At 44.5% G+C, this 25,534-nt stretch overlaps 1 protein-coding gene across 2 annotated transcripts in view; it reads left to right on the forward strand.

Moving 5' to 3' along the window:
* DNAJC3 (DnaJ heat shock protein family (Hsp40) member C3) overlaps positions 1-25,534 on the forward strand; it is a 49,226-nt gene that overhangs the window by 21,138 nt on the left and 2,554 nt on the right. For both annotated transcript variants that reach the window (XM_079972821.1, XM_079972820.1), the window contains 7 exons: positions 9,234-9,386; positions 10,429-10,610; positions 13,773-13,892; positions 15,383-15,488; positions 15,574-15,694; positions 19,640-19,772; positions 24,704-24,852. In XM_079972821.1, coding sequence (XP_079828947.1) covers positions 9,234-9,386; positions 10,429-10,610; positions 13,773-13,892; positions 15,383-15,488; positions 15,574-15,694; positions 19,640-19,772; positions 24,704-24,852 — 964 coding nt within the window. The remainder of the gene's footprint in view (positions 1-9,233; positions 9,387-10,428; positions 10,611-13,772; positions 13,893-15,382; positions 15,489-15,573; positions 15,695-19,639; positions 19,773-24,703; positions 24,853-25,534) is intronic.

Below are 25,534 nucleotides of genomic sequence, written 5' to 3' on the forward strand. Positions count from 1 at the left end.
TTAAAAATCCTTGGAGACAAGAGAGCCATGATTTAAGCATGACTGACTTGAGGCCAAAGGGACGCGGGTGGCGCTGTGGGTTAAACCACAGAGCCTAGGACTTGCTGATCAGAAGGTTGGCGGTTCGAATCCCCGTGACGGGGTGAGCTCCTGTTGCTCAGTCCCAGCTCCTGCCAACCTAGCAGTTCAAAAGCACATCAAAGTGCAAGTAGAAAAATAGGTACCGCTCCGGCGGGAAGGTAAACGGCGTTTCCGTGTGCTGCTCTGGTTCACCAGAAGCAGCTTAGTCATGCTGGCCACATGACCCAGAAGCTGTCTGCGGGCAAACGCCAGCTCCCTCAGCCCATAGAGCGAGATGAGCGCCGCAACCCCAGAGTCGGTCACGACTGGACCTAATGGTCAGGGGTACCTTTACCTTTACGTTACTGACTTGAGACCAAAGTATTAAAAATGTGAAAAACAAACACACACCTCTTTCCCAGCACAATAATTTCTACCATAGTTTTGTTTGCTGGTGAAACATAGGCAATGAGTGCTGTCTCTGATTTTAAAGAGTTCTGGAATTTCCCCCATCATGTGCCTGTAGCATTCTTAATGTGTTTTGTGATCTTGAAAAGCCTTTTTAAAGGTTCCATTGGCGACTGATCTTTGTTTCCAAGGGGAAGCTGTGGGTTGTATCCATCGGAATTGTCCTGTTCGTGCAAGGACTTCTGTGTGCACAATGGGACGGAGGCTCCTTTCTCTGTGTGCCCCACAATCTTTTTTTTGGGGGGGGGGTTGTTTCCCCACATCCTCCAGGAGAGGAAGCCCCATTGCGCAGAATGAAGGGCATGTGCTAATGGGACAGCTTTGTTGGAGACCATGCCATTAGTCAGACCCAGGGCTGGTATAGCATCTGCCTGATATGCCTCATGGTGCCACTGGCCCTGAATAGCCCTGGGTGCTGGCCCATTTTAAGGCGTCTTGATTGGGAGTGATCACCAATAGACCCCAGCCGTCCGTAGGCAAGAGTTTGCAGTGCACACAAACCATTGGCAATATTTAAGTTGGAGTTACAGTGGTACCTCTGGTTACATACTTAATTCGTTCCGGAGGTCCGTTCTTAACCTGAAACTTTTCTTAAGGTACCACTTTAGCTAATGGGGCCTCCCGCTGCCACCGTGCAATTTCTGTTCTCATCCTGAAGCAAAGCTCCTAACCTGAGGTACTATTTCTGGGTTAGCGGAGTCTGTAACCTGAAGCGTATGTAACCTGAAGCGTATGTAATCTGAGGTACCACTGTATATAGCAGCTCCTTTGCAAGATGCTTATCTCTTTTACTTATCCTTTATCATCATAGGGTGGGGTGGGGTCCGGTGCTCCTATGATATGATAATCCTCTCACATTGTAGATAACACTTTTGGTAGCTTCTGGTCTTTCTGTGCCTGTGTAAACGCCTATTAAATATAGCATCACACTTTCTAGCATTTGCCTTTTTGCAAATCAAATCTTTTTTTAGAAAGGGGAGGCTATAAACAGAATAAATTATAAGCATTCCTTGAGAAAGTTAAAGTGGTGTGTTGTGTGCAGCTATGGTGTGGCGCCTTTCAAGTAGAATTAGTGTGTTGCTTGGAGGAATAAATTTAGCCCTCCAGATGTAAGGAATTAAAAGCGGGCAGGTGGCTTCATCAACCAGTTGTGCTGCTGAAGCCATAAAGTTTGGCTGTGTGGAAGATGGTTTTGTCTTTTATATAGTGTGAGGTGGTTCTGCAGACTTCACCTGTAAAGGAGAGCTTTTCTAGATGGCTTCTGGAATAGATGAGCTCTTAGTAAACCCCACCCCTTGTCAACTGGCTTCCAGAGGAAAATAGGAAGTAGAAATGTAGATTTCACAGGGATTATCTTTCATGCTGCACAATGGAAATCTTTTAAGTGTTTCTTATGCTGTGTGGAATATATGCAGCTGCAAAGATTTTTGCACTGTGGTAATTTGGGTGAATGTGTATCAGTCCCAAGTGGGGGGACTGTGTGTGAATTGGGCCCTGGTGAGTTTGCCCCCTCTCGGTCTTTTTAAAATGGCATTAATACGTATACAGTGGTACCTCGCAAGACGAATGCCTCGTAAGACGAAAAACTCGCAAGACGAAAGAGTTTTTCGTTTTTTGAGTTGCTTCGCAAGATGAATTTCCCTATGGGCTTGCTTCGCAAGACGAAAACGTCTTGCAAGTTTGTTTCCTTTTTCTTAAAACCGTTAATACCCAGGGTGCATTCAGGGGGTGCAGTTGCGACTTGACTTCGAGGAGCAACTCATGGCACGCGGTATGGTAGCCTTTTTTGAGGTTTTTGAAGATTTTGGTGATTTTTGAAGCTTTTCCAAAATCCGTGCTTCGCAAGACGAAAAATTCGCAAGACGAAAAAACTCGCAGAACGAATTAATTTCGTCTTGCGAGGTAGCACTGTAATGAAGAGGAGGTCTGGCAGAGGGTGCATAACAAACAAGAATTTTAATAACAAGGGGATTATTGGCAGCATAGCGGGGCAGTGTGCTGCTCCTTGCAATACAAAATTGAAATTGACAGCACAGGGACTGGAAGGTGACTCAGACAATTCCTAGTATGGCAAATTAAGGGAAACGCTAGACCACAGGCATCATCTCTCTTGGGAACCACAAGTGGAAAACTTATTGTTCATTTTGTATTGTTCCACTAGAGGCCAGCAAAGACTATTATTGAAGACCAGCTTCTTTTGTCAGCTTCTTGTCAGTTGTGTTTTTCTAATGCAGAATGTCCTGTTAAGTTTTGTATCCTGCCTATTTGATTAAAATGCTGCCTAGCCAATAGAAGAGGGCCTTCTGGCGGTTCCCTAATTGCCAGGTTACAGGAACCAGACAGAGGGCCTTCTCGGTAGTGGCGCCCGCCCTGTGGAATGCCCTCCCATCAGCTGTCAAGGAAATAAGCAGCTATCTTATTTTTAAAAGACATCTGAATTCAGCCCTGTTTAGGGAAGTTTTTAATATTTAATGCTGTATTGTTTTTAACACTCGATTGGGAGCCGCTCAGAGTGGCTGGGGACACTCAGCCAGATGGGCAGGGTATAAATAATAAATTATTATTATTATTACAAGCCTTTCTGCTTTAAATAGGCCATAGTGTTTCTCTCAAGACAATGCGATTCCTAGTTATTATATATTTACAGTTATTATTATTTTACAATTATTATTTATTTTAGTCATAGTTCTGATTTCTTTGCGGGACGGTTATGCAGCAATGAACATTCATCCTGATGTGTTTGCGGAGTGTTTACACATCTCGATGCATTTCCCTGTCACTTTCCAAACCATAAAAAAATTCATAAAAAAAGAAAAAATAGTACAGGATAGCTCAGTTGATTAGAGCATGGTGCTGATAGCACCAAGGTTGCAGGCTCAATCCCCCTATGGGACAGCTGCATATTTCTGCATTGCAAGGGGCTGGACTAAATGATCCTCAGGGTCCCTTCCAGCTCTATAATTCTCTGATTTGTTGCATTAGGGTGAAAGAGCCCTTTGCGCAAACCTAAAGTCATGCGAAGTCAAAACCAGATGGTGCCACCAGATGGCGCCAGAGAGCAAAAAAATCTTTGCAATTTTTACATAGCATTTTTAAAATTTTGTTATGATTCAATTTCTGACTTATTTATAGCGGGTTTTTCCTTTTATGTAGACCCCCTCCAGATTAGTGCTGGGAAGGAGAGAGGCAAGAGGGGAACCAACCAGAACTCCCCAGTTGCCCACTCGCTCCTCCTCTGCCTAACAGCTGCTTTGGTGCCAGCCATGGCATGTGATGATGGGGTTGGAGAGTTTTGCAGCTCCACTCCTGATGGGTTGCTCGTTTGATTGCATTTATATCCCAACTTTTTCTTTGGTGTACATTTAATCCCCGTAACAACCATGTGAGGTAGGTTAGACTGAGAGGCAGTGACTGGCCCAAGGGCACCCAGTTTCAGGAGTTCAGCCTACACTCGAGTAGGACCCTGGCAGAGACACATGCCCGACTGGCATGTTCTCTCCCTCCTGGTCGATCGTTCAGGAAATTCAAAAGCTTTCTTCAGCCCGAACATCACAGCGACTGATGCCAACCGACACCGGCACACTTAGGCATCCGCTGTCGGAATCTCTGCTCGACCGAGCTGATAAAGCTCATCCTCCTCTGGCCGAGTCTTCCAGAATTGCCTCCGACGTGATTGATGACCTGAGCCTCTGATAACGCTCCAGGCACATCCCCCATTCAGCAGAGAATCAAAGCAGCATGCGGAAGTGATGAGATTTATGGCTACATGCCTATGCTTTATTTTCTAAGCTACGCAGACAGAAAAAAAAATACATCCTCTCTCTGTGAGAGCAGAGAGCAACTGAAAAACAAAGGAACAGGAAACCAGTAACATCACATCCATCTCCTGTCTTCCGTAAGACTTCCAACAGCCTAGAAGGTCTCTGGAATGTAAACAGAGTCTTGTGACTTTAAGCAGCTGCACAGTGGCAAACAGAAACTAACATCCACAGAGTCTTCGCAGCTTGCGTAACAGACCTCAGCAATTCAGCATTTTGGCTAATCTACTTTATTTACATATAAGCACACACGGAGCCTCAACATGGCTCCCTCTCTCTCTAGCATCAGGCAGCAAAGAGAAAAAGAACAAAGGACAATAGTCCCACTTCACAGAACACAGTAACACAAACATCCTGTTTCCGTCACTTCCCACTCTGTGGAGTCAAAACATACACCGCCATGTGATACACAACAATCCCATGACTGCAATCATGGAGCAGGAATTCTAACACCCAGTGAGGGAGGGTGGGGATTTGAACCCTGGTCTTCCAGGTCCTAGCCTCGCACTCCAACCACTTCACCACAACATTGGAGTGCCAAACACACAAGCAACCCATAAATGGGGCTAATGGCTGTCAGTTACCAAGTGTAGGCAGACCAAATGATAAACATACGCGAGAGAACCTGGCGTGAGTGTGCAATCCTGGGCACACTTACCTGGGACTAAGCTCCATTGAATACAGTGTGACTTACCTCTAAGTAAATGTACATAGAATGGCATTGTTTGTTAAGGTGTGGGTGTCGGGTTTGGGTTTAGGCAGATATGAAGCCCTGATTCTCAAAGCAGTTTAAGAAAAGAGAGGGGAAGGAAACCACACACAAATCCTAAGTTTTGAATTTGTTGTTGTTTCTTTTGAATTATTTGCTTTGTGTGTGTGAAGTTTTTAAAAATCTGCTTTCAGAAATTGATGAAATGACTTCTAATGTGCCTGCTGGTGTTTTATGGATTTATTTTTTTAAAAAAATGTTGCACTGTGGGTTATAAGATTGGTTAGCTATGAAAAACTGATAAATTACATGACACCAACCTTAGGAATATGCAGGCTAGAAATGCAAGCTGATGAAGCTCAGTATGACAAATTGTTAAACCCAACACATGTCGCTGTGTTTTTGGCTTAACAAAGCAAATAGATTCATAAAGCAGAAATGAGATGCACATGCAAATAATTTTTAAAAGCAGTTTGACCACTTCCATCTCATCTATTTTATACCGTTGTTAAACTGCTAATTAAGCTGTACTAAATGATTTTTTTTTATTACCTACATTAGCTTGCTATAGGGAGGTCACTGCAGTATATTTTTTATAGCCACAAGTTCTGCTGGCATCATTATTTTTATGGCTAGAAAGCTTAAGTTGACAAACTTTTGATGGATATTCCCTATCCTGGTGGTGATTTCTTAGTATGACATTTTCTGTAAAAGGGTAAATTTCCTGAGAGAGACAGGAGGCCACTAAAAAGCCTACAGACCCATAAGCGATGTAAATATTAGGCCATTTATATTGCACAGTGACCACGCAGACAAGTGGCGGATGATGCAAACTGGATGTCACTGATGTGCTGGGGTGTAGGAGCAAAATCTTTTGTAGCACAATCTAATGTCTAATTGGAAGTAAATCCTTTTGGTGGGGCTTACTTCCAGGTAAATGTGCATAGGACTGTAACTTCAATGCGTATGGTCTGAAAAGCTGGTGTTCCCCAGTTCTCTTGTCCCATATAATGGCTTGTTAATACATCAGTATGTCCGGGGGTGGGGGGGTGGGGTGGGTTGGATTCTTGTTACCTCACTTCCCCATGCTTTTCGACCCTAAGGTTACCAGATTTTTTTCAATGAATCCAGGGACACTTAATTAATTAATTACTACACGTTTAGGATGTTGATGCTGCAGCGATGGCAGTGGCAGAGGGGTGGCCGCCGCCTTGACCTCAACTGCCCCGTTTCCCCTTCCTCCGAGGCTTCTCTCTGCTTTCTCCATCAGCCTGGGCAGGCAGCCACTGAGTTGTTGGTTCTTCGGTGGTGGTGATGGGGAAGCAGTGCGTGGCGGATCAGGGATGGAAGGCGGAGAAGGAGGGCCGAGAGCGGCGGCAAGGCTCAGGCAGCGTGATGCCTCCCTTCTCATTGGAGCAGACCCAATCCCATTCCTACTTGCGTGCAAGCAGGAGGGGGCGGGGATCCCTCAGCTGGGAAGGGAGGCTTCCTGTTGCCAAACTGAGATATCCCTGCCCCCTCCTGCTTGCACGCAAGTAGGAGTTAGGAGGCTGCTCAGATAGGCAGCATAAAGCCTCCCTTCACAGCTTAGTAGCTGGGGTCAGGGAAGGTGGAGGCAGCCCGGAAGGTGCATCTGAGAGCCCCTGCGCTAATTTGCCAGGGATATTAGATGAAATCCGGGGACATTCCGAGGATGCAATTTGTCCAGGGACTTATTCGCAAATCCAGGGACTGTCCCCGGGAAACAGGGACGTCTGGTAACCCTAAGCTAGGCATGTGATTTATCCTCTGAAGCAGTGCTTCTCAACTTGGGTCCCCAGCTGTTTTTGGACTATGACTCCCATCAACCCTGACCGCTGGTCCTGCTAGCTAGGGATAATGGGAATTGTAGTCCAACCCAAGTTTGAGAAACACTGCTCTTCAAGAGATGGGAAACTTCTGTCTTTCCAGATGTTGTTGGATTCCAGTTCCATCAGCACCAGCCAGCGCTTCCCCCCTGCAATATCTACAGGTTAATACACACCTTAACTTGTTGAAATACAACTCCCCGAACCCCTAACCATTTGGCATGTGGACTGGGGCAGATGGAAGTTGGAGCCCAATAGCATCTGAAGGGCACCAGGTTTCCTATGAAGATATTACAGCTGTTGTTGGAATGAAAGTCAGGAACGTGACACATTTACCTCGTCTCCTCCTATTTCCCAGCCTCGATACCACTTTTGTGTGTACCTTTCTCTTTTTGTTCCCCTTGAACTCGCGGATTTCACTAGCATGGGAAGTAAGGAGGATGTATGGCCTTGTTTGCTTTCTTGTTAGTGCTCAAGTGTTTCCATAATCATGATAAATATATTTTCATAAATCAAAAGGCTAAAGACGCCTTTTAAGAGTGCACGTTCTGAATGTGGGGGAACTTAATCATCGTTTTATTATTTGTTCAAGTGTCAGATACACCAGGAACGGTTCGGAGACAAAAGTAAGGCCGTGCCTTGTGCGCAGGGCTCACAGTCTAAATGACTGAAGAACTGCTTGTCAGAAAATAGCAATGACAGGAGCTGAAGGCTTAAAAAACCCCTTTTAATTGGTTTGTGATTGCTTGCTTCCATTCATCAGCTAACTCTGGGTGACAGGGACAGCCCTGGGCTTTTTGGCACCTGGAGTACAATGGCACTTCTCCCACCCACCATCCCTCTCTGTCTCTCAATCTCTCTGTCTTTCCTTTCTGCCTTTTCCTTTCTTGTGTTAAATGATGCACAGAGAAGGAGGTTGGAGAAATGAAAATTGTTTCCCCTCTGGAATCTGCTGTCCAAAGGGAACGCGTCATGATGTTTCATCGAAAGGTCAGACCTCCTCAGCGATAGGTGGTGGCTATAAAGAACATTTGGCTTGTTTAGAAATTATGTTTGTATTCATAGCATGAGGCAATGCATATTGTAATTTCAATATGTTACACACATTTTCTTTTAAAATAAATAACATTTTATCCTCTAATATCCTGGAGTTATTCTCTCTCCCTCCCTCAACCCCAAATTCAGTAGTCTGACCTTCTGTATAAAACATGCCTTTTGCCTTGTTTTATGCACATAACATATTTCTAACACTACAGTATTCTCCCAACAGCTTATTTAGCCATTATAGTGAAAAAGTCTGTGGGAGGGATGTGTGCTTTGCTATGTTGGGTTATTTGGTTGGATTAGCTGCTGGGATCCAGGCTGACACATTGTCTCTATTACTAGCAAATTTCCATGTCTTTGGAGGTGAAAGGAGCCCTTTTATTCTGTATTTCCCCTGCACGCTTGTGTCCTTTTATTTCACATTCTTTCTATAATTGTGTGAGCCAGTGTGTATTTTCTAAACAAAGCTTTTGTTCAATTTTGCACATGAGTTGTTTTGGCCGAACCAATTTGGTTCAGATGGTGAGTAAAATCTTGGGATCAAGGACATTAAATATTGGGGTGTTGTTATACGTTCAAAGCAACTCTTGGCCCCATATTACAAAACACAATAAAATCTAAATCCTACAACTGATGGCCTCTAGAGATTATAGACCTCCAAAAATAAAAGCTAGCGATGATAGAATTTGGAGTTCAATTACATCTGCAGGTTCTTCATCTTTTTGTTTAGGGGGTAATATCCAGACTTAGTCATGTTTACGAAAGACCCATTGAAAACAGTAAGTTTTAAGTTAGTCATGACTAACAAGCCCCAAGAATTTCCCGAAAGGAATTCAGTGGCATCATTTTGCTTTGTGCACGGCAGATGATGGGTTGTAGAATTCCTCCGTTCAGGGCAGTCTTTAACAGATGCGGCGCCGGGATGCAAATATCCGCTCAGCGCCCCCAAATTACCACAGATGGGGGGGGGGCGCGAAGCTGCGCAGTGCCAGCCATGGGGTGTGTGTGCGCAACTCTCCCCCATGCTGCTGCAGGGATCGCTCTGCTCCCGAGGAGGTTTGGGAGGCAAGCTGCACGCCCTATAGCCATATGGTTGACGGTGCTCAGCTGGTGGGCGTGCAGGGGAAGGGGGGGCCGCCGGCAAAGCCACGCGGCTCCCCAACTCTCTGGGGCGCCCCTGAGAGGCTGGCGCCCTGGCCCAATGGACCGCTAAGCCCTATGGGAAAGACGGCTCTGCCTCCGTTTCAGGTGTAACTGTTCTTTGTCTTTCTTTGTCAATTTTTGCAGCTTCAGTCTAATCCTAGCGATAAGGAAGGCACAGAAGCCCGCACCCAGCTGATGAAGTCTGATGAGATGCAGCGCCTACATTCAGAAGCGCAGTCAGCATATCTCACGGGGGATTATTACACCGTGATCGGTCTCTTGGATGAAATTCTGAACGTAAGTCTCAGAGGGGAAACGGCTGCCAAGAAATAATTGTGGGCTCTGCAGGTGGCAGATGAGCAGCTCCTCTTAACAAACTCTACCTTGATATAACTCAAAAGTCCTCAGATCAGTTCAGCTTGAGGTCATAGTGAGCATCTGGCTAATTGCCTGAATGGCTGAAATTTCACCACTGATTACTGCCTCAACAAATTCATTAGGTTGATCATTTATTATTATTATTTATTAGAATTTATACACCGTCCTATACCCATAGGTCTCAGGGCGGTTCACAGAAAAGATCAACATAGAAACCACAATATATATAATCAAAATAAGAACAACAAGCCAATAACATGCCCCCCCCAAAAGAGCCACATTTTAAAAAGGCATAGGATGTCAATCAGTTCAACCAAAACATATATATATATATATATATATATATATATATATATATGCATGCCAGCTGCTGGGAATCATTAATGGGGAAGGTGTTGTTGCGCTCAGATCCTATTTTAAGGCTTCCCATAGGTATCTTGGTTGACCAGTGAGAGAACAGGATGCTAGACTAGATGGACCATTGGCCTGATCCAGCAGTGTTTTCTTATCTTCTGAAAGTGTCCTCTCTCCTGAAATGTTCACATCCGCTTCTACAACAGGAAAGAAGATTACTGCAATGCGTTGTACATAGGGCTGCTCTGGTTTGCCAGAAGCGACTTAGTCATGCTGGCCACATAACCCGGAAGCTGTATGCTGGCTTCCTCGGCCACAACCCCAGAGTCGGCCATGACTGGACCTAATGGCCAGGGGTCCCTTTGCCTTTACCTATACCTATAGATCTCAGGGCAGCTCACAACATAAAATCACAATATAAAAAATTCAAAATGCATAATAAAGACACAAACAAAGGCAACCCAATAATCTCATAATGTGTATAGAAATGGATCTTTGCCTCACCATAGAGGCGGCATCAAAGTACATTTATTGTCCTTTTTGTAAAAAAAAATGCAACAACAAACGTTTTGGACCAAAGTCTCGCTTTCATTTTTGGTTTCTCAAGGTTTGTGTTTGGGCTGCAGAGATGCGGGAACTTCGAGCTGAATGTTACATCAAGGAGGGAGAGCCCGGGAAGGCCCTAAGTGATTTAAAAGCTGCTGCCAAATTGAAGAGCGATAACACCGACGCATTTTATAAGATCAGCACTATATACTATCAGCTGGGAGACCACGAAATGTCTTTGAGGTAAGGTTACTATTATTACTTGTAAGGGCAAAAATAAAAAAGTCTCCTCAGAAGTAATTGGGTGTGTCCCCCCCCCCATATCTGCACAGGTTGGAAATATGCTTTGAATATATGGCCCCTCCTGACGTACCCTCACAAGTTTACTATGCTCAGTTATCAGAACTGCCAATCAGATTAAGAGGCTAATCGTAAGCCAACTAGCCATTAAAGCTCCAGGAGAAGACATGATCCCAATGGAGATTTATAAGATAAGACCTGATTTCTGGTCACCCATTTTTGCAAAACTGTTTTCATACATTAACAGCTCAGGTCTCATACCAGAAGGGTGGAAGCTGAGTATAATTGCTCCAATATATAAAAAAGCGTGATAAGAAAAACCCTGCCAATTATAGACCCATATGCCAGGCTCCTTCTTGGGAGACTGAAAGAATGGGCAGATACAAATAAGGTGATATCTGAAGTCCAGGCAGGTTTCCAAAGAGGAAAATCCACGTTGGACCAGTGCTTTGTGATGAACTTTCTGTTATGTAAATACATCCATAATTTGAAGCAAAAATTATATGTCGCTTTTACCAATCTAAAGTCACCTTTCGATACGGTCCCAAGACTTGCATTGTGGCAAAAATTGGAAAAGACAAATATAGACCCCCGTCTGTTATTTCTTATCAAAACACTATATACTGACACATCAATACAAGTAAAGGTGGATCTGGCTGGCCATCTCACCACTAGAATTAAGACCATTACTGGAGTCAAACAGGGATGCATTTTGGTGCCTTTCCTGTTTAATTTTTATATTAATGACATGGTTAAAGAACTGGAGGGCCTACAGTTTGCCCCTGTCACAATTCTTGACCAAAAACTCTCAGTCTTAATGTATGCTGATGACCTAGTACTTGTATCTAGAACCCAGGTGGGCCTGAGACAGCTGCTTGCAAAATTAAGTTCATATTGCACGAGGAATACTTTATCTATAAACTACGATAAGACGTATTTGGTTTTTTTTTTTAAATAATTTTTATTCATTTTTCAAACACATAATAAAAACCAACAAAAGACATAACAAAAACATACAAAACATTTAAACAAGTATAACTTCATAATCGTATTTTCATACACCTTCTTTCCTTCGACTTCCCCATACCTCCCCATCCCTGCATCCTTGTTTTATGATTCTTTAGCAACCCTTTGGTCAATTTATCTTAATTCCCTTTCATTAAATTTCCTTTACTTTTTTAGTTACAGCTGTAATTCTCTGTTTCTTACCCCTTGACATCTTAACATTCCTCAATTTTACAACAGTTTTTAAGGTATATTTTAAATTTCTTCCAGTCCTCTTCCACTGTCTCCTTCCCCTGGTCACGGATTCTGCCCGTCATCTCAGCCAGTCCCATAAAGTCCATCACCTTTGTTTGCCATTCTTCCAGAGTAGGTAGTTCTTGCATCTTCCAATACTTTGCCAGTAGAATTCTTGCTGCTGTAGTAGCATACATAAAGAAAATCCTGTCCTTCTTTAACACCAATTGGCCAACCATGCCCAAGAGAAAAGCCTCTGGTTTCTTAGGAAAGGTCCACGTAAGGACTTTCTTAATTTCATTATAGATCATTTCCCAAAAAGCTTTAATCTTCGGGCAGGTCCACCAAAGGTGATAAAAAGTACCTTCAGTCTCATTACATTTCCAACATTTATTATTGGGCAAATGATAGATTTTTGCAAGCTTGACTGGGGTCATGTACCACCTATAGATCATTTTCATTATGTTTTCTTTTAAAGCATTACATGCAGTAAATTTAATACCGGTAGTCCATAACTGTTCCCAGTCAGCAAACATAATATCATGACCGATGTCTTGTGCCCATTTAATCATAGCTGATTTCACCGTTTCATCCTGTGTGTTCCATTTCAACAGCAAATTATACATTCTTGAGAAGTTCTTAGTATTGGGTTCTAACAATTCTGTTTCCAGTTTTGACCTCTCTTTCTGAAATCCTATTTTCCCGATAAGACGTATTTGGGAAGCACCCTAAAAAGCATGTTTGGCACCTGGGTGAACACATCATAAACCAAATTAATACATTTAAATATCTGGCATTGATTTATTCAGAAACGGCATCTTGGAATACACAGCTATCCAATATTAAATTGCAAGCCTTTAAATAAGCAAAAGCTATTTTGAAATTCGCTGCTTGTAAAGGTGGAAATCTGGTTAACCCAGCTCTATCTGAAATATGCTTTGCCTTGGCAGAAACAAAATCTCTGCTTGCCAAGGTATCGTAGGAGCTTGGGAGACATATGTTGGGGAGAAATAGCTCAGGGAAACATTTATAGAGAAAGAAAGGTTCAAAATGCTTGGAAAAAATTGGGTGGAGTGTGGCAGGAAGAGTTTTCTTGCAGCTTTTCCCCTTTGGCCTTCACATCTCGAGGGAGAAAGTCGGAGGACGAAGAGTGAAGCACCCTTGTCCGCCCCTCTTCCAAAAGTGCTTCCTCAATCCACCACATTTAACATGGAGGAAAGCACAGGGTTCAGAATCCCACCTGTTCCTTATGATGCCCATCTGCAATTCCTAGTCCTCAGCTGGTGCCTGAGCCTCTGCTTTTAGGGAAGTTGCCTTCTAAAACCAAAATATCACTCTCTCTTTGGAGATCTCTCAGAGGCATCACATCTCACGCCAGAAAGCTAAATTAAACACTTTACCCACAAGGGCTTTTTGGAACCTCAGAAACGGTCCCTCGTATCCCTGCCCACTTTTAGAACCTCAGAAAACTGTGTGATGGCAATCCAGTGCAAATAAAGCAGGGAGAGAAAATGATTAAAATGAGTTCTTCCCAGAATGTAAATTCCAGGGGTTGCCTGACTGACTAAATTAGTTATCTCCAGAGTAGCTTTTAGCTTGAAAAGAACCCTCTAGTATCCCCAGTGGGAGGAAACAGATTGTGTCCCACCCCTCTTTTTACATATATACCACAGGCCTTTGAGAAAACCCTTAATATCCCAATTTTTCAGGAGAGGAAATGAATCTGAGTAAGTGTGACCTGTGAAGGGGCACACACAAAATGAGTTTAGGAGCAAGATTTGAATCCAGGTCTTTAAAATCTAGCATGCTGTCCGCAGAATAAAACTGATTCGCCGCCTCCTTTCTCTTTTTCCCCCCTGTAAAAAGTGAAGTGCGTGAATGCCTGAAACTTGACCAAGACCATAAGGAGTGCTTTTCCCACTACAAGAAAGTGAAGAAACTCAATAAGCAGATTTTGTCGGCAGAAGAACTCATCCAAGAAGGCAGGTAAGGTACTAATTGTTAGGTGCTCTATGAGGCCGGATGCCACTTCTTGGATCACACACAAGCAATGGGCTTACTCTGGGAAACTATCAGAGTGAAGACAGAAACTCAGGCCTGTGATTCTTATCATGGTTGGTAATAGGAGATTTTTGCTATTCTATCTGGGTGGGAACCTTACTAGGCCAAATCCCAAATAAAATGCACCCATGCCATTGAGTTTTGTTAGACAACAAATGCGAACGGCATGAGCTTTATTTATTGGGAATTTTTTCTGTGCTGCCTTCTAATTTCTGGTTTCTTTTTTTCCATTTTGTTATATGTATATTAGACTCACAACGGTCTCCCATTCAGATTACTAACCTCACCTAGATTGGCACCTGAGGTGGAAAATCTCTCAAGCCCTCTTTCCCTTCCCTGGCAGAAAAAAATACATTAAATAATTAAGCGCTACCCTTTAATGGCACCCCAAATTTGCTGCCTGAGGTGCCTGCCTTGCTCTGCTTCGTGGTATGTTCAGTAAGACTACAGCGACTGGTGTCCCCAAAACATTCACCAGGCCCATCTTCCATTGGTTTGTTGCTCCAGTTTCTACCTTTCCTACCATGTTATCTTTGTCTGAATTTGTTTCTGTTCTAGCTGTTGGCTCCCCCATCATACTGATCTGGTTGTGATTAGGCTCATTGCTGGGATCCCCACCGCATCCCTGAACAATGGCTGCTCTCTGCATGTTTGATGGTCATTATGCAGCCTTTCAGGGGGCTCATAAGAGGGCCAGCACTAAACATTTCACAGATATTGATTGGAGAATGTGTGGTGGGTTTTTTGTGGCCACATAAACACACACACACACACACACACACGGCTTCTGGTGCCAAGAAGTGGGTAAGCCTGCAACTCGCAGTGCTGCAGAAATGACAAAGGGGGGAAAAGCAAAAGCTTCATTATCACTCCAGTTGCTGATAAATACAAAAAAAATGGGGAATCGATTGGCTTTGTGAGTAATTAGAGAGGTTTACCACATGGCCTCTGTGGAAAGCTTTACGTAGTTATTCATCTCCCCAGTAAATTAAAGTGTCAGGGCTGTTAGTTTTAGCGCTAAATGCCATCTCTTATTTAAAACGGCATTTTAATGTCTCAGCGTTTAAATGTGGAGATCACAGCATATTTGCAATTAAAATGCTGCAGCTGCCCATAAATAAATCTTCGTCAGATTGTTAGCTCTTGGGGGAAACAAGATCAAACCAAAGCTTTGGAAGACAGGAAATGTGCTGCGCACAGAATGTGCTCCAAATGCCACGGTAACCCACTCGTAGCAAAGGTAAATGAATGCCAAACCTCGGGGGAGGCCAAGGCCTGGTTCGCTTGCAGTGCTGTGCCAGTTTAGTGCTACGCAAATGAGCCTGGGCACTCCTTCCTGCCTTTTACTCCACCATGGCTGAAAGCCCCCAGCCCCCCGTTTAAACTAACCACTGTTTGCCGTCTGCTGTAAATAGGTACCAAGATGCCATTGATAAATATGAGACTGTGATGAAAACTGAATCTGAAGTTCCCGTTTACACCACTCGAGCCAAAGAGAGAATCTGCCACTGCTTCTCGAAGGTAAATGTTTAGTTTCATCTTTTTTGTTGCTGTTGTCGGAAATGAATGCAAGCACTGACCCGGTTGGTCCCTCTTCCCTTTTCAGAACCAGCAGTCGGCCGACGCCATCAAGCTCTGCACAGAAGTTTTGCAGCTGGAACCAGATAACATAAATGCTCTCAAAGACAGGGCCGAAGCGTATTTGCTGGAAGAGCAATATGAGGAAGGTAAAAATTCAAGGACAGCGGGTGGTTTTTATACAGAAATCGGCAGCATGGGGCAGTCTAGCTGTTCCCTTTGCCACCATGCAAAATCAGTCCTGTTGGAAAACGGATTAAGAATGACTGGTGTGCATTTATTCACATTCTTAATTCTGAACAGTCAAGTCGCTGTGGTAGTGTGCTCAGTGCATTATTTGCAGGCGTAACTATTCCTCTCTAAACTTTGCAGCAGAAGCCAACTCTGAACAGTGTGGATTCTCTGGGGTTTGCACTGCTACTGCTGCTGTTCATGAAGTTATCTTTGTCTGATAAAGTATGCAAGGTAGCAAGCCTTGTTGCCAAGCCTGCCTCCTCCTTTCTGCCCCCAGTGTGGCTTTGCAGCTAGTTTTTCCTGCTTAAAAAAAGCACACACAGTGTCATTGTATATATAAATTGTTAAAAAAGAAAAAGGTAGCCCATTTGAGGCAGGGGATGAGAGGTCAACTCCACCATTTTTCAAGTTGCTGATTGGTATGTATGTCCAATACAGCATTGAGGGGGAAGGGAGAAAATAAAACTCTAGGAAGCCTTGTTTTAAAGTATGTTTGGGTGCCCTTGCCGTCCTATCTGTTTAGGAATACTTGAGAACATTGGCAAAGTGCTAAATCTGCACATTGTAGACAGTAGCATTATGTCTTCATCAGGTAAGCTTCACCAATGGAGACTTGAGAATTTTATCATCAAGATCATGGTAGGGGCTGTAAGGTTTCTTATTCTAACCCTGGGTTGTATCTTTCCTTACACGCAACTACTAAGAGAGCCATTCTCTGCCCAACTGGTACAATATAAACCCTTGAGTTTGTTTGGAGGTTCTAGCAGGGGAGCTGTCAATTGCAAAGGTGATTCGGACATTTAAGCTGGCACATTCTACCTGAGAACCCCCTGATATTCTATCATATGCAACAAATAAGTTCTAGGAAACGTGACTGTGGTTTATTGTATTTGCAGTGCCTGATGTTTTTATGGTTTTTATGGTTACTATTGCTTTTATTTTTGTTCCCTTTGTGACTGATGCCATGGCCTTTGGCTAGTCCAATAAAGTTGATGATGATGATGAAGAAGAAGAATATGATGATGATACGAACCCTAAATCAGTCACTTTATTTTGCTTAAGTGGGTTTGTCGGCACTTCATGCTTTCCCCCTTTTTATCCTGACAATGTTTCTCTGAGGTGGATTCAGGGTAAGAGATAGCAACCTTCCCAAGATAATTTGATGGATTTCATTACAGAACAAAGATTTGAACCCAATCCATCACTTTTATCTGTTACATGACACCGGCTTTCCCTTTGCCAGTATGTAACCTGCATTCAAGTATCTTCACTCCATTAGCCATGGTGTGTTGTAGTTGCCTGTGGCAATGAACGAAAAAGGCAAACTTTCAGCAGGCATTCTTTCATTCATTGTGAGATTTTATAATATGTGCTTTAAAGGGATGGATGAGGTTGTCCGGCATTTAACATTACCAGAGCAATAAAGCTGCAAGATGGGGGAGGAAATCTCAGGAGCTTCACTTTCCAACTCTGACGTTGCCGTAGAGTGTTTACGATGGGCCTGAATAGCAGTTTCCTGCTGCTTTTCTAAGTGAACGGCCAAAGTGTTAAGAAATGACAGTGGCAGGCAGAGAACTCTAGTGGCAAATCGCAGTAGGCTGGCTTAGTGAGAATGAAAAAGAGTAATCAGATTTGCGCTTTGTTGGTGGATGGATGTTTTAAATCTCTGGGGCATCAGAACTACTTTTTCCCCTTTTGTTCTTCTTCGAAAGGGAATTGCGTGCAGGCACTGAATGTCTTAAGTGATATAAATTGGTCACCGTCTCCTGCCGGCTTACCCAGAAACAGCAGAAAGATAAATGTAATGCCTACTGAGAGAGAACAGCTGCTGGAAGATAATCTGATGCAAATGCTTTGTCTTACTTAGAAAAACTAGAAGTCTTGAGATCCACAATGAGACTTTCTGAGATTAAAAAAGGAGACACTGAAAAGGAAAAGGCTCATTATTTAGGAAATGCCAAACTGTGAAGGACACTAAAACGAAAGCTGAAGCATTCCATTTAGTAGTGAATGACATTCATATTTTTACAAAAACACACCTTCTGTAGTGTCCGCACAATGGTTTTGTGTGTGGATTGCTCCAGTGATTGACTCAAAGTGGTGCTGGTTTCTAATATGGTTTTAACTTCCCCATCGTGTTTCAACGCTTGGATTTCTGAAGAACCATTGATAGGAAGGACTGAGGGGTTTTTATAAGAGAATGAATGGGAGATATTGGAAGAGAAGGGCAAAGTAATTAATGCAGAGCAGGTGGAACAGAGAGCTAAGTGAGGAAAAGATCATATTTCTGTGCAATTGGCATTGCTAATACTGCATTTTCAGCTTTTATAGAACAATACCAACCAGATTATCAAATCTCAGTGTAATAATCTGAGGTAGGCATGAGGTTTAGACACCTGTATGCAGCCACTTTGCCACGCCTTTCACACAAATGAACAACCTAAAGGTAAAGGGACCCCTGACCATTAGGTCCAGTTGTGGCCGACTCTGGGGTTGCGTCGCTCATCTCGCTTTATTGGCCGAGGGAGTGCAGCTTCCGGGTCATGTGGCCAGCATGACTAAGCCGCTTCTGGCGAACCAGAGCAGCACACGGAAACACTGTTTACCTTCCCGCCGGAGCGGTACCTATTTATCTACTTGCACTGGTGTGCTTTCGAACTTCTAGGTTGGCAGGAGCAGGGACCAAGCAACGGGAGCTCACCCCGTCGCGGGGATTCAAACCGCCAACCTTCTGATCGGCAAGTCCTAGGCTCTGTGGTTTAACCCACAGCACCACCCGCTAGGAACCTGCAATTATCCAGAGCTACTCATTGCATCCAAACTGAGAAACGATGGTTAATGGCTTCCAAACAACAAAAATTTGAAGCTGTGGTTGAAAGCTGGTATCCTAGCACAAATATAATGAGGAGCCATGACCACTCCTTTTCCTAAGGTGCAAATAGCTAGACAACATGCGGCATATTGGTTTTGGGATCAAATAAGGCCACAACTTTATTGGTTACAGATGTGAAGGTTTGGCCATAGGCATTGAGATAAGCAACTGCATATGTCAGCAGGGGCAGGGGGGGTACGCCCATCAAATTGGGGTGTCCGCCTAGTGGTCCCCATTGGAGGAATGGTATGGCCCTAGGCCCTGTCTGAGCATCAGACAAGATCCACTTCTCCCGGATCCTTTTAACAGGATACCCTTACCCATGGAAGGGCAGGCAGAGGCTACAACCTCCCCTCCAACCAAGACTAGGCTTACTCAATGCCTGTACGCCTTACAGAGTTGCGACAATTGCTATGAGGTAGGCGAAAACCCACATGGCGGAGCCAGTTTGCCAGATGGGAAAAATTCTTGCCCGGCCCCTAAATCTGGCAACTGACATTGTCCATAGCAAGGTTGTACCATCCGCAAAAAATCTGAGGGGGGGGGGTGGATGGGAGAACCAGTGCAGTGAGTGAGAAAGAAAGAGGGCAAAAGGCCCTGTAGGCTGGGCCTTTATCCTTGCCCTGAGTGCAGTGCCAAGCACCGCTACTGGTCAGTTGGCATTGTGCCCAAGTGAACGCCCCCTAAATTCCTGCCCTGATTGACCAATTCGGCGGCCGGATGATGATTCAGCCTGCAATAGGCTGGTTCACAGGGGAGGCCCAGGGCTTGCCCGCAAAGCTGCCCACCTGAGGAGGGAAAACAGAATTATCTAGCTTTTTTGCTGCTTGTGCAAAGTGAAGAGTGTTATTTTGGCTTACTTAGCTGAGACTCGATTTTCCGAACAAAACCAGTGAATAAGTTAAAATGTGAAATTGAGCCCTCTCTGCTGAAGATTAATTGTTGCAAGATCATTAAGTGCATGCGTGTCCTTGTTTATTATGTGTAGCTATTCAAGACTATGAAACTGCTAAGGAGCACAGTGACAGTGACCAGCAGATTTTGGAAGGCTTAGAGAAAGCCCAGCGGCTACTCAAGCAATCTCAGAAGAGAGATTACTACAAAATTTTAGGAGTAAAAAGGTGAGTACTTGATAGTCTATAAGTTTATACATATTACTTCTTGCCCATTGTATCTTGCCTTTTTTCCAGGTCCTTATAACATCCCACACCCCTTTTACAAGTCTTTCAGGTGCTCAAAGCTGTCTTGTGAACATCCTTGCTATGCATGGATTTGAGTCTGTTGGCATATTACATGTGGCATTTGTAGAATTATAGTTCCTGAAGGGAGCAGGACACCCTTTGAGGATGGAGCCATTGGGTTGTATTCAACATAGCACTAATGCAAGCATTTGCACAGTGAAAGGATTTATCCTTGCACAATGGAGCATTCTCTGCCTCTCCTCTCATTGTTTGCTGCCCAAATCTATTGTGGGGTTTTCTCCAGCCCTCTGGAGCAGATTCAGGGATGGCAATGCACAAGAGGAGGAGGAGAAGAGGGATCCCGTTGCAGAAGCACTAATCCTTGTGCTAGTGCAAGAATTTGGTTGAGTACCACCCATCGTTCTCTATATCTCTCTCATTATAAACCAGTTAGGCAATATAATGGAGCACAGTTCTTGAAAGGAGGCAGCAGGAAAAGCACCATTGCAACATTCCAAAAGTGACTGTGGACCAAGGATTGTGGTTTATCTTTGAGTGGTTTCAGGCATTATGCAATACATTGGAGATGAGAAGAACAAGTAATTCCCATTTCCCTTTCTTCGTGTTTCTTGAAAATGGCCGAATTCCAAACTGTACCATTTCACCAGGAGTGGATGTCCCATGCAGGGCTCACCTCCCTATGTGGGTAGAACAGACATTTCCAGGTGGCACTTCAGAAAGAAACATCAGTCCCATGCGCTGCCCCTTCCAGTCTGTCTTGTGCACTCCCTTATATATGTTCAGAGCCACACTTAAGAGTCCCTTCATAGGCGAGTGGGAAATACAGTCACTGGCTTCATTTACTTGCCATCTTCTCAGTCTCAAGCATGGACCTCTTGTCACTTAGCTCGTTCTGTAGATTTAGATGGTGCCTCAATGCTCCTGTAATCCAGCCCCCTGCCGATACAAGAAATCCACTACTACAGCATCCCTGATGGGGGCGAAAGGGCTGTAGCTCCATGGCAGAGCATCCCAGATCCATTCTCCAGCATCTCCAGATACAACTGGGGGAGACATCCTCTCTGAAACCCTGGAGAGCAGCTGCGTTGACAGCAATAAACTAGATGGACCTGTAGTCTGACGTGAGTCTAAAGCAGCTTCCTGGGACCATAGAACACTGGCCCTAAAGGATCTTCACCCAGCTCCCAGTACATTCCCAAGCACAGTTCAAAGTGCTGGTGCTGAGCTTTAAAGCCCTAAACAGCTTTGGCTCTGTATATCTGAAGGAGCGTCTCCATCCCCATCATTCAGCCCGGACACCGAGGTCCAGCTCCGATGGTCGTTTGGTGGTTCCCTCACTGTGAGAGTGAGTTACAGGGAACCAGGCAGATGGCCTTCTCAGTAGTGATGCCTGCCCTGTTGTATGATCTTTTGTAGACATCTGAAGGCAGCCCTGTGTCAGGATGCTTTTAATGTGTGATGTTCTGTTGTGTTGCTGTGTTTCTGTATAATATGTTGGAAGCCACCCAGGGCGGCTGGGGCAACGCAGTAAGATTGGTGAGGTACAAGAAACTTCCTTTTATTATTCCTGTGTTCATCCAGTTCATCCATATTCTGTGTGAGTCTGTTCCACTGTCACAGCCCATGAGGAAGTCCTCCTGAATGTTTAATCCTAAAACTGTGTACTTTCCCCTGTTGCTAGACAATCTTTTATGCAGACCAAAATGAATGGTTATTTCTTTATTCCAAATAAAACTTTCTTTCTCTCCCCCGCCCGCAACAATACATTAGAGACTTCTTCAACCTCCTAAGGAAAGTACAGTTTTTTATTTGTTTGGCCAGAAGCCATAACAAAACTAAAATATCAATACAAAATATAATCCAAAAGAACCAACAACACGCACGTACTGGAGAGAACCGTGATTAGATAAGCTCTGGCCTCCAAAGGGGTACACTGCGTCCTAAAGCAATGTTAATTTTGAGTGGAGAGCAAATTCATTTGAACAGGCAGCACCAAAAAGCCTGATTAGCTAAAGGCTGGGTGAAGTATTAAGCAAAGAACAAAGCTAGTGTTACAGAAAAGCAAATAGCCGTGGAAGGAAAAAAAAGAATGATATAAAAGACCAAGGGCTGAAACAACTTGGAAAGTGAGGGAGGCGATTGCTCAGAAGTGTCTTCTAGAAATACCAGTCTCCCATGTGCAAACTCACGTCTTTAAAAGGGTACAGATTTAAGAGCATAGCAACAAGAGTTGGGCAGGAAGGCTTTCTCCCACCTCACCCAACTGCTTTGGTGCAGAGTTGCCCTTCGCTCTCTGCCTGTCCTCAGCTGACCACTTTTCACTTTTAGCAAAAGCTGCTGTGTGGGGTCCCCACTCTGAATTATGCTTTCTCCCCTGTGCAGTTTGCTGCAAACAACACCCCTCGAGGAAGCAAATTGCAGCTGGAAGCAGGGAGAGACTTTTGACAAGAAGCTGGTTTTGACAAGAAGCAGTTGTCACTCTGCACAACTGCTTTTCCTTCAGATGAAAAGTAACCAGCTTATGGCACACTTTTAACAAAAGGAGGTTTAACAAAAGGAGGAGCTTGGCCTTTAGAATGGGAACAAGGTTGCATTAGCAAAAATAAAATGTTGCAGTGGATCTGTAGGTGCTTCTTAAATTGTCGTCGCTCTACTGCAGGGGTGGGAACCTTTTTGGCTGTGCCGGCCAGATTTTTGTCAGAAACTAGCCTCATGGGCTGCCCACCTGGCAGTCACATGACATCATAAAGACATCAGGTGGCTGTTAGGGCTTCAAAGCACAGCCAGGCATCAGATCGTGCCACCAATCTTCAGCTCTAGTGCCCATCAGCAATTTTATGTTTTGTTTTTGTTTTTCCAGACAACTTTATTGAAAGTTCAAAAAATACATGATAATATGCGCACTAAACATGATGAGACGTAAATAAAAGAAACAGCACCCATGTAGAAGGGAAAATAAAGGGGGGAGGGGGGAACCCCAAACTGTATACTGTATTTTAAAGGTAAAGGTAAAGGTACCCCTGCCCGTACGGGCCAGTCTTGACAGACTCTGGGGTTGTGCGCCCATCTCACTTAAGAGGCCAGGGGCCAGCGCTGTCCGGAGACACTTCCGGGTCACGTGGCCAGCGTGACATCGCTGCTCTGGCGAGCCAGAGCCGCACACGGAAACGCCGTTTACCTTCCCGCTGGTAAGCGGTCCCTATTTATCTACTTGCACCCGGAGGTGCTTTCGAACTGCTAGGTTGGCAGGCGCTGGGACCGAGCAGCGGGAGCGCACCCCGCCGCAGGGATTCGAACCGCCGACCTTTCGATCGGCAAGCCCTAGGCGCTGAGGCTTTAACCCACAGTAATTCGCCGGATCTTAACCTATTACAGTATTTGTAAGAATGGAATTCTTTGACTTTGTCCATGGAAGTCTGAGTTTATATGCAAGTTGTATAAGTATGTATATGTCTTCAATCCAATCGTAGAAGGGAGCCACATTTTTATTTCTCCAGTTCATCAGTATCAGTCTTTTTGCTGTGGTAAGGGCACAGAGAGTCCACTTGTATTGTCCTTTTGTGAGGTTCCATGTGCTGGGTATATAATTCAAAAGGGTATCTTGCTCTGTAAATGTAAGGTTGTTCCGTACAGTTCTGTTGATAGTTTCAGTTACCTTCTGCCAAAAACCTTTCAATATGGTAATTTTTATGTTGTGGACCACCCTGAGACCCATGGGTACAGGTCAGTATACAAATAAATCATCATCGTCGTCGTCGTCATCAGATGATGATGGGTGTAAAGCCAAAGTCTGCTTGCCCTTGCCAGTGAGCAGTTGGAAGCACCATTTAAGCCTCCTGATGGTACATCAGGGGCAGGTGAAAATGGATGGAGGGAAGCCATGCAGGCCAAGTTTAGTCTATAGGCTAGAGGTTCCCCACCTGCAGCTCTAGGGTGAAGGATGTGGTCAGGCTGCCCCTCTGTCTACAGTGACCCAGAAGCTCCTTGGCTTTCTTGCTCCTGCTTTTCAGCCTCCTCATGAAGGGACAAACACATTATTGGATGCCTGGTTAACGTTTATGGAAACAAGCAGACTTAGATTAACGTTGCTCAAAATTCAAAGTAAGTGTTCCACGTGGCCCCAAACCCAAAGAACACTGGTAACGTTCAAAAGGTAATGACTTTGTAGGAGTTATCAGAAAGTTTTGGGCTGCGATGCCCTTTCTGCAGATGCTGACTGATGAAAATGCCCTGAAGAAATACTTTGGGTTGGTTTGAAATAGACTATGTATATAGACTGAGCACAGTTGGATGTTACCCTTCTTTCCCCATGTATCCCTTTTTGTCTAGTGCAGGTCTCACGTTTGTTTCTTCTCTACTGTGCATAACCAGAGAAACTGTCTCTTAAAAAAAAATCCCAAAAGAATTCAAGCTAGGGTTATTAGCATTCTTGAGTCCTATTGAAGTATTCAAGTAACATGCAAAGCGGTGGGAAATTGTAGAGGCATGAGAGGCACTTGCACTGCCTAGGTCTGAAGGGGGCTTCGAAGTGCATTCAGATGGATGCATTTCAAATACCTCTGAACGATCAGCTACCCTGATAATAACAGAAGGTGCTTGATCCTGCACAGGCATCCAATCCTTTGTTTAGCTGAATGCATTTAGCCCCTTCAAACCTTCCCACTCAATATGGAAATGTCTCCTATGGGGGTGTTGGGGGTGGAGCTTACTGCTCTTCCCGTGATACCTTTGAAAGATTGGAGGGGGGTTAGGTGCTGGCAAAGGTGTCCATTTCTGTGTGTGTGTGTGTTTCAAGACTTACCTTGACGTGAAGACAGTTGGAGAACTGATTTTTCCCGCCCTCTCTGCAGGAATGCGAGAAAACAAGAAATCGTCAAAGCATACCGAAAGCTAGCAATGCAGTGGCACCCAGATAATTTCCAGGACGAGGAAGAGAAGAAGAAAGCAGAGAAGAAGTTTATTGATATTGCAGCTGCCAAAGAAGTCCTCACTGATCCAGGTATGTGGGCTTGCAGCTTGTTTTGGGACTTGTTCATTCTCAAAACAATAGACCCACGCAGCCAACATGTTTTGCTTTTCATCTCTATTTCAAAAGCAGGAGTTCTCTTCATTGCGGACGCGTAGCCAATGCTGCCGTGTCCAGGCCCCCAGCTAGCACAATGGTGATGGATTCTGGCAGCTGGCATGTGGATGGCACCAGGCTGGCTACCTCGGGTTTCTTAATCATGCTCCACTTGTGAAAAACACTGATTACCTGACATTTAGGGCCTACTGGGATGGAAGGCATGCCATGGCTATCCACCCATTGAAATTCTAGTGGTCTACCATGTTTATGGGACGCGGGTGGCGCTGTGGGTTAAACCACAGAGCTTAGGAATTGCTGATTAGAAGGTGGGTGGTTCGAATCCCTGCGATGGGGTGAGCTCCGTTGCTCGGTCCCTGCTCCTGCCAACCTAGCAGTTCGAAAGCATGTCAAAGTGCAAGTAGATAAATAAGTACCGCTCCGGTGGGAAGGTAAACGGCGTTTCCGTGTGCTGCTCTGGTTTACCAGAAGCGGCTTAGTCCTGCTGGCCACATGACCCGGAAGCTGTACGCCGGCTCCCTCGGCCAATAAAGCAAGATGAGCGCCGCAACCCCAGAGTCGGTCACGACTGGGCCTAATGGTCAGGGGTCCCTTTACC

This window comes from Podarcis cretensis (assembly GCF_951804945.1).
Source record: "Podarcis cretensis genome assembly, chromosome: 4".
Taxonomy (NCBI): Eukaryota; Metazoa; Chordata; class Lepidosauria; order Squamata; family Lacertidae; genus Podarcis; species Podarcis cretensis.